A 12,964-nucleotide genomic window follows, 5' to 3' on the forward strand; every position below is an offset into this window, starting at 1 on the left:
AGTTGTGGGACAAATTATGGTTCCAGTTTTACCCCCTTCTTGTGTGAAAATGTAAAATCTGGGTGTTAAAATCAAATTTTGGTCGTAAAAATTATTTTTCCTTTACTGCTCAATGGTATAAAATTCTGTGCCACACCCGTTTTGTCAATATGATCACTGCACCCCTAGATGAATTCATTGAGAAGGTGTAGTTTGTAAAATGGGGTCACATATGGAGGATTCTGCTGTTCTGATACCATCTGGGCTCTCCCAGTGGGTCCATGGCACCTGCAAACCATAACAGTAAAATATGGCTCTCCTTGCCTTCTGAGCTTTGAACTGTGCCTGAAAAATATTTCCCTGTAGGGTATTGGCGCACTCAGGAAAAAAATGGAACTCAGTTTGTTGTAAAAAAATAAATAAATAAATCCTATTAGCAATTAGAAAAATGGAGTAGATTAATTAGAAGAATTAAAAACTTGGGGCTAAAATAACATTTTTGTGAGGGAAATGTGATAAACTTCTGTGAGACACCTGGGAGCTCAAGGTGCTCACCACAAATCTAAAATTCATTCATTGAGGGCTCTAGTTTCCAAAATGGGGTCACTTGTGAGGGATTTCCACTACTTAGGCACATTTGGGGCTCTCCAATGGGACATGACATCCGCTAATAATTCCAGGAAATTTTACATTCAAAAAGTCAAATTATGCTTTTTCCCTTCCAAGCCATGCCGTGCGCTCAAACAGTAGTTTTCTCCCTCATATGGGGTATTTGCGTACTCGGGAGAAATTGCACTGCAAATTGTATGGTGCAATTTCTCCTTTTATTGTTATGAAAATGCCACATTTTGGGCTAAAATATATTTGTTGGGAAAATGTTTTTTTTTTTTTTATAATTATTTTCTTCACAGCTTAACATTATAAACTTCTGTGAAGCACCTGAGGGTTTAATGTGCTCACCACACATCTAGATTAGTTCCCTGATGGATCTAGTTTCCAAAATGGTGTCACTTGTAAGGGATTTTCACTGTTTAGGCACATGAGAGGCTCTCCAAACGAGACATGGCGTCCTGTTATGAATGGGCACTGAGGAGGATAGCAAGCCCAAGCTAAGCCACAGAAAACCAGAGAGGTTGGTAACTAAGCGGATGCAGACCCCTGATCCTGTCCACACAACTAGCATTAGCCGTGGAGTGTGCCTACGATGATCCTAGACGCCTCGGCACAGCCGGAGAGCTAACTAAGCCTAAAGCAAGAAAGGGGAAATCTAAACTGCCCCGGAGCAGACCCCAAAGGAATAGATAGCCCCCAAACATATATTGTCAGTGAGACAAGATGAAAACAAAAACGCAGGCAGAAAATTAGACTGAGCAAACGATGAGGCCCAAGCTGACTAGACAGGACAGGAAAGGAAAGACACTCTGCAATCACGCAAAAAACCCTGCAAAAAGTCCAACACGTCTGATGCACAAAAACACTAAAGTCGCATGACTTCGCCCCCACTATATCAGCACTCTGGTATGTTCTGAAAGCAAAGCAAAAAGAGCCCAATATAACAGAGGACAAAACAAACTGACACATGCAGTAACATATGGGCGGTGATTCAGCACAGCCCCAGCCGGAGCTGGCTGACCTGCACAAAGCAGAGATCAACAAAACCAGATCAAATGCAAATAGAATAACAAATGAACCACTTAGCTGAACCATGCAGGGAAAGAGCAGAAGACATCAGACCTAGAAGGCACAGGAAGAAAATCACCAGCAGGGATAGAGGGAGTCGGCTGTCTTAAATCCCAATCAGAACCCCCAGATCTCCAATCGTCTTCCTCATTATCAGGTGGCAAGCCTCTGTCAATCAGATCAGCTCTAATATCTCCAGTAACCACCAGAGGGAGTCCAGAAAGAGAACTCTCAAACCCTCTGTCAATCTGACCAGCTCCACTACCTTCTGTAATCACCAGAGGGAAGCCAGAGAGAGAATTAACAACAGCATCCACCAATTGTTTCAGCAAATTTTGCATTCAAAAAGTGAAATGGAGCTCCTTCCCTTCCGAGCTCTGCTGTGCGCCCTAACAAAAAAAAGAAAAAACAGGAGAATGCCAGAGTCCAAAGCTATATTCATAAATGTGATTTTTATAAATACAATTAAAGGCACATATGTGAGAAACAGGACATATATACTGATATAGCAAATGGTCAGTGGGTTATTTAGCCTGAAACCATAAAGAGCAGACCAGCGACCATCATTAATAAAAAGCCAAGTTGGACGACAATGAGAGGGGTAAGTATTATGTGCCTATCACACATGAAGTGGGATTAAAGAATGATCATACTAAGATCCCAATTGATTGTGAAGATATACAAAAGAAAGTAATGAATATATATTGCACTATGCTCTAAATTGTAAGCTGCTGACACAGCGGTGGGGGACGCAGGCACAGCCGGCGTGGCGTGTTTGTGCTCACTACAGTATCTGGCAATGTTAGCCTGTGATCACGTCAACTGCAGCTGCAGACACCACCGCATGGGTCAGAAAATACAGCACTGGGAGTAAAGCCGTAATGTACCAAAGATAGGGAAACCAATGAAGTTACATACAAGAGTATATTGCACCAAACCCACATAAAAAAGTATATAGGAACATACCCATCATGTCATGAGTGGATCGCTAGTCAGGAAACCCCACCGCACGTTTTGCGATGTGAATACCGCTTCCTCGGGGGTGTGGCTAAAGATGTAAATTTAACCCCTTTATATATCCGGCTATATCTGGTCACAGTGGTTTTCTTACTCATATGGGTATCGGCGTTCTCTGAAGTAATTACACAACAAATTTTGGGGTCCATTTTTTCCTGTTGCTCTTGTCAAAATCAAAAAATTGGATCTGAAATACATTTTTTGTGAAAAAAGTTAAATGTTCATTTTGTTTTCACATTCCAAAAATTCCTGTGAAGCACCTGAAGGGTTAATAATCTTCTTGAATGTGGTTTTGAGCACCTTAAGGGGTGCAGTTTTTAGGATGGTGTAGCTTTTGTACCTTTTATCACATAAACCCCTCAAAGTCACTTTAAATGTTTTGTGGTCCCTATAAAGAAATTGTTTTGTAAGTTTTGTTGGAAAAATGAAAAATTGTTGGTCAATTTTTAGCCCTTATAACTTCCTAATGAAAAAAAAAATTTGGTTCCAAAATTATGCTGATGTAAAGTAGACATGTGGGAAATGTTATTTATTAACTATTTTCTGTAACATATCTGTGATTTAAAAGGCATGAAAATTCAAAGTTGGAAAATTGCAAAACTTTCTTAATTTTTGCCAAATTTCCATTTTTTTCACAAATAAATGCAAGTCACACCAAAGAATTTTTACCACTATCATGAATTACAATGTCACAAAAAAAACATTCTCCGAATCACTGGGATCCGTTGAAGCATTCCAGAGTTATTACCACATAAAGTGACAGTGGTCAGAATTGTAAAAATTTGCCTGGTCATTAACATGTAAACCAACCACCTTCAGGGGTAAAGGGGTTAAAGGTGAAAGAGTTCATGAATGTATTGTCCTTGATACGGGTTGTTTTTTTGTTTTTTGTTTTTTTTTTTTTTACATATCAAAAAAAATCTGCCACTCTAACAGCGATGTATAGACTTTTTATGTCCAGTATATCTCACCTTTTGGACTGTTATATTTTTGAATCAGTAATGTGTATACAACAGATTTATTGTAAAAAATTTTGAAACTTGTTTCATACATTTAAATTTAACCTATGAAATTAAACTCCAAAAATTTGTGTACAGATTGCAAAAACAATGATGTTCAGATAAATGTAACTGATTTTTAGTTGCAGAAATGCAAATCTCCGTCATGTAAATACCCTCAAAATTGGAAGAGTGGAAAGATTTGTAATTCTTCCTTGTTTTGAAAACACACATGGCTTTTGCTAACAAATGGTAATGCAAAATACTGAACAAAACCCTGTCATGTGATAATGGCTGTAATTATTGTGCACCTTTCTGCTATGACCATTTTTCCCATAGAAAAGAGTCTTAAAGAGGTGGTCCTCAATTTTTGAACTGATCTAGTATTCCTCAGCATTCATGCAGTGATGGTGTCACATACATAATTCGCATAATCGCTTCATCCAATCTCTTGCCTTACCAAGTCCAAGGGACAAGGAAGAAAATCAGATGCAGCACTGATTAAAATATATATATATATATATATATATATATATATATATATATATATATATATATCGATACTTTTGATGTATCAAAAAAAAAAAATTTGAATATGGTCAAGTTTTTACTTGTGAAAAATAATTGTATTTAATATATTTTTCCATTTTTTTATAGACTGGAACAGCCATATTTCCCAGCAAATGAGAAATTCTTCCTAGCTCTTAGTCACTGCTCATCCCTTCAACGTCTGTGTGTTATATCTCGGAATGGAAATTTCCAAGCTGATGCTGTGATGTCATTTCTTCACAAATGTAAAGAGTTAATCATGTGTCATCTATTCACCGGAGAAACGCTAACGGCTTGTAAAAGCCTTCAAAGTGATATAATAAAAAGGTATAGTATGTTAATAGTAAAACTTGTAATAACATTTTCTATCTTTTCAAATAAAGCATCTTATTTTAGTGCCAATTCTATAAGGTCTTCCAAAAAATTAGAGGGTTACATAATCTATAGCTTCAGCAATTGCTAATTATTCCCTATTAGCCTGAGGTATGGTTAACCTGATCTGTTTAAGACCTTCTATAGCAGGTTGCTGCTATAGAAGGTCTTAAACCGCCTCCTGATTCTACCTATGCACCCTTAAGGAGGGAATCTGCTCTTTTGTTTAGTGGGTCCCTCAAAACTCCCATGTCCTTGAAGGGAAGGGTAAATCACTTGGAAACCTTAGCAGCCGCTACCTCTAACTTCTTGGGTTTATCCCAGGACGTTGATGCAAGTCATCAAAAGGATATTTCCTTTTGAGGGACAGCACAGAGTTTTTTTTCGATCAAGTGTATTCCATTCCTTTTTAGTTAGAGACTGTATATTCTCATTTAGAGGAAATGACCTACGTTTCCTTTGTCCAAGTCCCCCAAACGTCACATTCTACCCTGTTTGTGGAGAAACGGGGTCAGTGGGTGCTCTCGTCTGCTGGCCCGGCTGCCTTTAGCAAGGCTGCATGGACCAGGGCTTATACCAGTGAACACCCGCTTGATCTCCCGGTGGGCAATACACTACACAGACAACTCAGGGTTAGTCTAAAACAGTGTGGCAATACTTTATTGAACCACAACACTCAATAGCAAACAGAACAATCCCAGCAATTACCCCAAGATGGTGCACATTACAGGGTCTCTCCCTTCCCGTCCACTGACACGCCAGGATAATGGTATTTGTTAAGTCCGAGCTCTCAACGTCGCTACTCCATCTGTGAGGTGTGTGGATGAACCTCTTTCCGCTGCGGCTGGAGATAGCTAAAGGACCCACTAAATTCAAGGCAACCCTCTGGAAGTGTTCACCTATCAAGAGCATGGATTGGAGCGGGGCACGACAGGGTGCTCCCCCCATCCATTGACAAACCGAACAAGAGGCTCGCTATTTCTGCACCTCTTGGGCAATCTTTGTCCAAAAGAAACTACGCAGTAGTTGAGCCCAGGATATTCTCACCCCTGTGTGCCAAGCGCGGGAGTTGGGGCCGATACTGCTGAGGCACCAAGAGCTGATGGGCACAGGTCCAGGGTTTCTCTGGGCATGATGTGGGCTTTTCCCTATATAGCAGTACATTCTCCCATCTATACACCTCCCCCTGATTTGTTTCCCGAGTTTGAGCGGCCGCACTGTGGGCAAATTCTTGGGTGGGGTCAGTGAGTTGGTCTTCCCTAAACTCCTTGCGATCTGTTTCCCCTGTAGGGATTCGCTCTGGTAGGCAATAGCTGGGCGGCAGTAACGAGGCAACACACAGGCATAAAGTCCAATTCCAGTGGTTTTAATGTCACTCAGTAACCAGTAGCTTAGCAAAACATAAGGAAAACCAAACACATACTTCAGCTTGGAGAACCACTGGTCCCAGACTCACCCCTTGCACGGGACGGGCGTAACTAAGCGGCTGCCAGGTCCTGCGGCATCCACCAGGTGCCATTCCCGGGGTTCTTCCGAGTCTTGCTGCTATAGTCCTGCAGCACGGGAATCCTGTATGCAAGTTTCAGGCTGAGTCCACACAAGTTCCTGTAGCTTCCAGAAACACACTCACACTGTGACAATTACCAACCTCCATTACATAGGGCCCAACCCCTCCCACCAGTGAGATAGACATCACATGGGCTGATCATGTGACCCTGACATCATCGCAGGTCCTGTGTTTAGTGAAAAACCCGGCCAAACATTAATCTGCTGGGAGAAACATATCTCCCATCCTGTATAACACCCTTTACTGTACCACATACCTCCCCCCTATGTTCAACCCTAAGGGGGTGGACACATGACATACAGTGAACTCTGGACAGGGCATCTGCATTCCCCTGTAGTCTGCCTGCGCGATGTTCCACTGAAAACTTAAAATTTTGCATGGACAGGAACCAACTGGTGACTCGGGCATTCCTCTCCTTAGCTTGACTCATCAACGTAAGAGGGAATGATCTGTCACCAACCGAAATGTTCTCCCCAGCAAATAGTAGCACAATGACTCCAGTTCCCACTTGATAGCCAGGCACTCTCTCTCCACAATACTGTATCGGGTTTCAGCTGGGGTAAGCTTCCGGCTTAGGAAACTAACGGGATGCTCTTCCCCGTTAACTTCCTGAGACAGCACGGCACCAAGTCCTATCTCAGAGGCATCAGTCTGCACAACAAACTCTTTTTTTAAATTTGGAGTGATCAGGACTGGTGTACCACACAGTGCCCATTTTAACTTTGTAAAGGCCTCTTCTAAGTGATCATTCCAGTCGACCATCACAGATTTTTCTCCTTTTAAGCAATCTGTTAAAGGCGCGGACAGGGTTGCAAAGTTGGGAATGAACCGCCTATAATATCCCACCAAACCAAAAAAGGCTTTTACCGGTTTTGTTGTGAGGGGATGGGGCCAGTTCTGGATTGCCTCTACTTTGTTTACTTGGAGCTTGAGAATTCCTCTCCCAATGACATAACCCAAGTACCGAGCTTCTTCCAACCCTATGGAACACTTCTTTGGGTTGGCAGTTAGACTCTCTGCAACAAGCAGGGCTATCACTGCCTGTACTTTTGCTAAGTGGCTTTCCCAGTCAGTGCTGTACACAATGATATCGTCTAGATAGGCTGAGGCATAGCGGCGATGGGGACGGGGCACAATATCCATTAACCACTGGAACGTTGCTGGTGCGCCATGCAACCCAAAGGGTAACACCTTATACTGGAACAGCCCCTCAGATGTTACAAAAGCCGTTTTTTCCTTTGCCGCCTCTGTTAGGGGAACCTGCCAATAACCTTTTGTGAGGTCCAGAGTTGTAAAATACAGTGCTTGCCCAAAGCGCTCTATCAATTCGTCAACCCGGGGCATGGGGTAGGCGTCAAATTTTGAAATGTCATTCAGTTTTCTAAAATCATTACAGAATCTTAGTGACCCATCAGGCTTGGGTATTAGGACTATTGGGCTGGCCTACTCACTTTGAGACTCTTCTATGACCCCTAACTGTAGCATAGCTTTTACCTCTTCCGAGATAGCTTGTCGCCGTGCCTCAGGCACCCGATAAGGCTTTAGTCGGACCTTGGCCTGTGGCTCTGTGACAATGTCATGTTGGATTAGGGAGGTGCGTCCAGGGAGCTTCGAAAAAACATCTGTATTTCGGCTAATGAACTCCCGGACCTCCTGAACCTGTCTAGGAGACAAAGTATCGGCAATTTTGACCGCGGGTTGGGCTTCTCCTGCCTCGCCCCGAGGTAACGGAGCCTTTTCCATCTGAAACGCTGGCAGCGGACTATCCCCACCAAGGTGCTCTCTATCTTTCCAGGGTTTAAGCAAATTAATATGGTAAACCTGTTCTGGCTTTCTCCGTCCTGGCTGGTGTACCTTGTAGTCTACTGGCCCCACCTTCTCCATGGTCTCGTAGGGTCCCTGCCACCTTGCGAGAAATTTGCTATCTACGGTAGGCACAAGCACCAACACACGATCCCCAGGGCTAAAGGTTCTTACCCGAGCCTCCCGGTTATAGACCCGACTCTGTGACCATTGTGCTGCCTCCATATGTTCCCGGACCAAGGGTAGGACTGTCTCCATCCTCTCTTGCATTTTTGCAACATGTTCTATCACACTTTTGTGGGGGGTAGGTTGATTCTCCCAGGCCTCTTTGGCTATATCGAGTAAGCCCCGTGGATGTCTGCCGTACAATAGTTCAAAGGGCGAGAACCCCGTAGATGCCTGAGGCACCTCCCGTACTGCAAACAACAAATATGGCCGTAAGAGATCCCAGTCCTTCCCATCTTTGGAAACTGCCTTTTTTAACATGCTCTTCAGCGTCTTATTGAACCTTTCTACCAGACCATCTCTTTGGGGATGATAGACCGATGTGCGCAACTGTTTAACATTTAACAACTGGCAGAGTTCCTTCATAATTTTTGACATAAAGGGGGTTCCCTGGTCTGTTAAAATCTCTTGTGGAATTCCCACCCGTGAAAACATACCCATGAGTTCCTTTGCTATAAGCTTAGCTGATGTGTGGCGCAGAGGAATGGCCTCAGGATACGGAGTAGCATAATCTAGAACTACAAGAATGTGTTGGTGTCCCCTTGCCAACTTATTGAGAGGCCCCACCAGGTCCATGGCCACTCTCTCGAAGGGCACCTCTATAATTGGCAAAGACACCAAAGGGCTCCGAAAGTGAGGCTGGGGACTGGTTACCTGGCACACTGGACAGGAGCTACAGTACCGTTTAACTTCTTCATGGACCCCTGGCCAGTAATATCGCTGCAGAATTCGGTCGAGAGTTTTCTTTTGGGTCAAATGCCCCCCGAGTACATGCGCATGCGCTAAATCCATTACCAGCCTCCGATATGTCTGAGGTACCAGTAAATGTTCTACCATTTCCCCCCCCCCTGTATTTTCTCCACTCGGTACAATAAATCCTGGTTCAGCTCAAAGCGTGGCAACACCGTATCTGCCCCAGGTTGTTGGGGTTCCCCATTGACAAACAGTACATTTTCTCTGGCCCGGGCAAAAGTAAGGTCTCGGAGTTGCGCTCTACCAAAATTGTCACCTGATACATTCAAGTCTGACAACTCAGGTCCCGGCGGCAAGTCTTCCACCTCTCCAGCCAATACTTCCCTGGGAGAATTCTCCCCCTCCTCCACCGAAGGGAAGGTTATTCCTACAGCCAGCACTTCTTCCTCCGGGCCACCAGGTTCATGCCCCACTTCTGGAGAATGTAACCTGGTTGCCTCTGGTGCTGGCAGCTGTTCAGTGGGTGGGACAACAGACGGCCACAGCACAGAAAACAACGGAAAGTCTCTTCCAATTATCACTTCATAATGTAAATTAGTCACAACCCCCACCTCGTGGCACCACCTCCTCGCTGGCGTGCTGATTACCACTAGTGCGGTGGGATAGTCTTTTAAGTCTCCATGTATACACAACACCCCAATTTTCCGGCCCGTATACTCGCTGGTGTGTATCCAGCTGGCTCGTACCACGGTTACAAGACTCCCTGAGTCCAATAGGGCCACAGCCGGGTTGCCCTCTACTTCAACCCGACATAAATGATCCATATTGGGACCTTTCGGGGTACCCATTGCACACATTGGTTCGGCATAGTGGGACTGGCGGTACCCAAAATTTGTGTCCATGGGTTCAGTCAGGTGGGGGCAATCAGCTCTCCTATGACCTGGTTCCTGGCACTGCCAGCAGATTATGGGGCTCCTTACTTCCCCAGATAAGTCCTGAGAGGCCTTCCTGGGCTCCGCTCGCCGAACCAGGGGTGGGGACTTAGGGAACCTCCGGGGGTCCCTCCCTGTAGCTCTTTGATAGCCCCATACCTTTCTATGAGGTCTATCATCTGCATGACATTAGTAGGGGATGCCAGTCCGACCCATGTCTGGAAGGAGTGGGGCAAAGCCCTCCAAAATTTATCAGTCACTATGCGGTCCAGCATGGCCGTGGGGGACAACACCTCAGGCTGCAACCACTTTTGTAACAGGTGCAACAGGTCGTAATACTGGGACCGGGCCGGCTTGGAGGGGGTAAACTCCCACTGGTGTACCCGCTGGGCTCGCACTAACACATTTACCCCAAGACGTGCCAGTATCTCACCCTTGACGACCGTGTAGTCCGCCCTTTGCTCAGGGGGTAGGTCCTGATACGCCTTCAAAGGTCCTGGGGTCAGAAACGGAGCGAGGACATCCGCCCAATGGTCCCGGGGTAGCTTCTCTCTCAGCGACTCCTTCGAACATCTCCAGGTACGCCTCCACATCGTCCGATTTCTCCATCTTGGGAAACGCTATACGAACTGCTTTCCGGAACTCATGGATTCCCCGGTCAGCTCCTTTTGTCTGCGCTGTCGTGATATGCTGTATCAACAGCTGATTGGTTTCCTGCTGCTGCTGCATAACCTGCTGCTGTATAGCCTGCTGTCGCATGGCCTCCTGTTGCTGCTGCCGCATGGCCTCCTGTTGCTGCTGCATAGCCTGCTGCTGCTGTCGCATGGCCTCTGAGCGTTTTTACCGTGGCCTCCATTTCTGGAAAGTTCCCTGCCTGGGTCTCTGCCACTCGTTTCACCCATGACATAGGTTGGGGTACAAATCAAAAATAAAAAAATAGCCTGGCCTCACTGCTTCTGCCCGCATTCAGTCCACCAATTGTAGGGGTTCGCTCTGGTAGGCAATAGCTGGGCGGCAGTAACGAGGCAACACACAAGCATAAAGTCCAATTCCAGTGGTTTTATTGTCACTCAGTAACCAGCAGCTTAACAAAACATAAGGGAAACCAAACACATACTTCAGCTTGGAGAACCACTGGTCCCAGACTCACCCCTTGCACGGGACAGCCGTAACTAAGCGGCTGCCAGGTCCTGCGGCATCCGCCAGCTGCCATTCCCGGGGTTCTTCCGAGTCTTGCTGCTATAGTCCTGCAGCACGGGAATCCTGTATGCAAGTTTCAGGCTGAGTCCACACAAGTTCCTGTAGCTTCCAGAAACACACTCACACTGTGACAATTACCAACCTCCATTACAAAGGGCCCAACCCCTCCCACCAGTGAGATAGACATCACATGGGCTGATCACGTGACCCTGACATTATCGCAGGTCCTGTGTTTAGGGAAAAACCCGACCAAACATTAATCTGCTGGGAGAAACATATCTCCCATCCAGTAAAACACCCTTTACTGTACCACACCCCCCCCAGTCAATGGCAACAGTCTGGTCAAGTGTACTCACCGCCATCAGCTCAGAGGGGGTTGATGGAGGCTTGAAGTGTTGGTTATCCTCGGGATGGGTGTCACAAGGATCCACATCACGGTGTTTCTTTGCTGGGATTCGGGTGATGACAGTATCAAATTGGCTGGACAGTCCTTGTCCGAAGTCATTCCCCAAAATAACAGGTGTGGGGATGCCATCCATGAGTCCCACTTCAACCTCTCCCTGGTCAGTACCCCAGTCCAGCTGAACTCCAGCCACGGAGATGGTAACTTGGCGACCTGGTAAATAGTGTTCTGGTGGGACAATATCTGGGATAACCAGTGTGATGGAGGACCCAGTGTCCCAAAGTCCCTGGGCCAGGATATCACCGACCTTGACTGGCTGGATGTGGCGTAGGAGGCTGGCTGGTGTAGGCTGGACATCCTGCTGTGTACTATGGACAGGATATATCACTGTTGCTGGTGTATCCTGGGAATAGTATCCCTCCGACCCTGCTGGCTCCAGGCATGGGGCCCTGTCCCTGGGGAAAAATCTTTGGCAATGTGTCCAAGGCGCCTGCATGTATAACAGCGCCGTGGGTTGTGCAACTCACAGGTACTGTTGGTAATCCTTTGATCCTGGTGGTCGGTCAAATCTTTGGTTGAAGTGTCTTCTTGGATCGGTGGGCATATCGGGTCTCCAGCGAGGTCGGTTGGCTGTAAATTAGTCAGCCAATCGGGCTTCTTGCCCTGGAGTGTCAGGCTTCCAGTCGGCTACCCACTCTCGAATTTCTGGGTCCATCTTCTCCATAAGTTGCTCAAGCACGATTACGTCCCGAAGGGCAGCAACAGAGTGGGCAGCCCTACCGTCATCCAGCGGTTGCAGTGTCTCCGGATTTGACTGCCAAATTCTACATACAGTAGGAGACCCTCTGGCGAGACAATGTCTGGAACTTGTTGCAATATCTCTCGGGGGTGATGGTTGAAAGTGCCAGCAGGGCGTCCTTAATAGTTCGATAATCCTGGCAGTATTGAGACCCAAGTGACCGGGCAGCATCCCGTGCCCGACTAATCAAATTAGTCCACAGGTATTAAGCCCAGTCAGCTATGAGGCGCCTGGTGCATCAGCATTAAAGTCTCAAAATCTTGCAGATGATCATCGACTTCAATGTTGGTCTCTTTAAACCCTGGCACGTCTCTGTAGCGGAGCTGCGTTCCTTGTTGGGGTACTACCATGGGGTTAAGGACCGATGCTTGCTGTAGGGGTACTGGAACTCCCAAAACTGATTCCATAACACAAGCTCTTTCACCACTTGAGGCTCCAGGTCCCAATGCAACCAACAATTCCTGGATTGGGACTGCAGCTGACTGTGTAGATTCCAGACCGACACAGGGTCCTGTCTCTGGCAATTCCTCTGGGTCCATCTCGGCAGAGTTTTCGTCGTCCTCCACAACATTCTGGGCAAAATTCTGGGCATTCCAACAAACGAATTCCTTGATCAAATCTGACCGAGTCCGAAGTACCCTGAGTTGAGATCCTGAAGAGTGACACCAACCAAAAGAATAGACGTCATTTTCTACCCAATGCAGGTGATCTATTTTTAGACTTACCCAGTGTCCTTCAGTCCACCCT

General features: G+C 46.1%; 1 protein-coding gene across 5 annotated transcripts in view; it reads left to right on the forward strand.

Annotated features, from left to right (window-relative positions):
• The window catches only part of FBXL18 (F-box and leucine rich repeat protein 18), a 172,498-nt gene that overhangs the window by 117,653 nt on the left and 41,881 nt on the right, over positions 1–12,964 (forward strand). For all 5 annotated transcript variants that reach the window (XM_073558149.1, XM_073558150.1, XM_073558151.1 and 2 more), the window contains one exon: positions 4,332–4,550. In XM_073558149.1, the coding sequence (XP_073414250.1) occupies positions 4,332–4,550 (219 nt within the window). The remainder of the gene's footprint in view (positions 1–4,331; positions 4,551–12,964) is intronic.

Source organism: Dendrobates tinctorius, unplaced genomic scaffold (genome assembly GCF_039654945.1).
Source record: "Dendrobates tinctorius isolate UK_male_01 unplaced genomic scaffold, ASM3965494v1 ptg000254l, whole genome shotgun sequence".
NCBI classification, from domain to species: domain Eukaryota; kingdom Metazoa; phylum Chordata; class Amphibia; order Anura; family Dendrobatidae; genus Dendrobates; species Dendrobates tinctorius.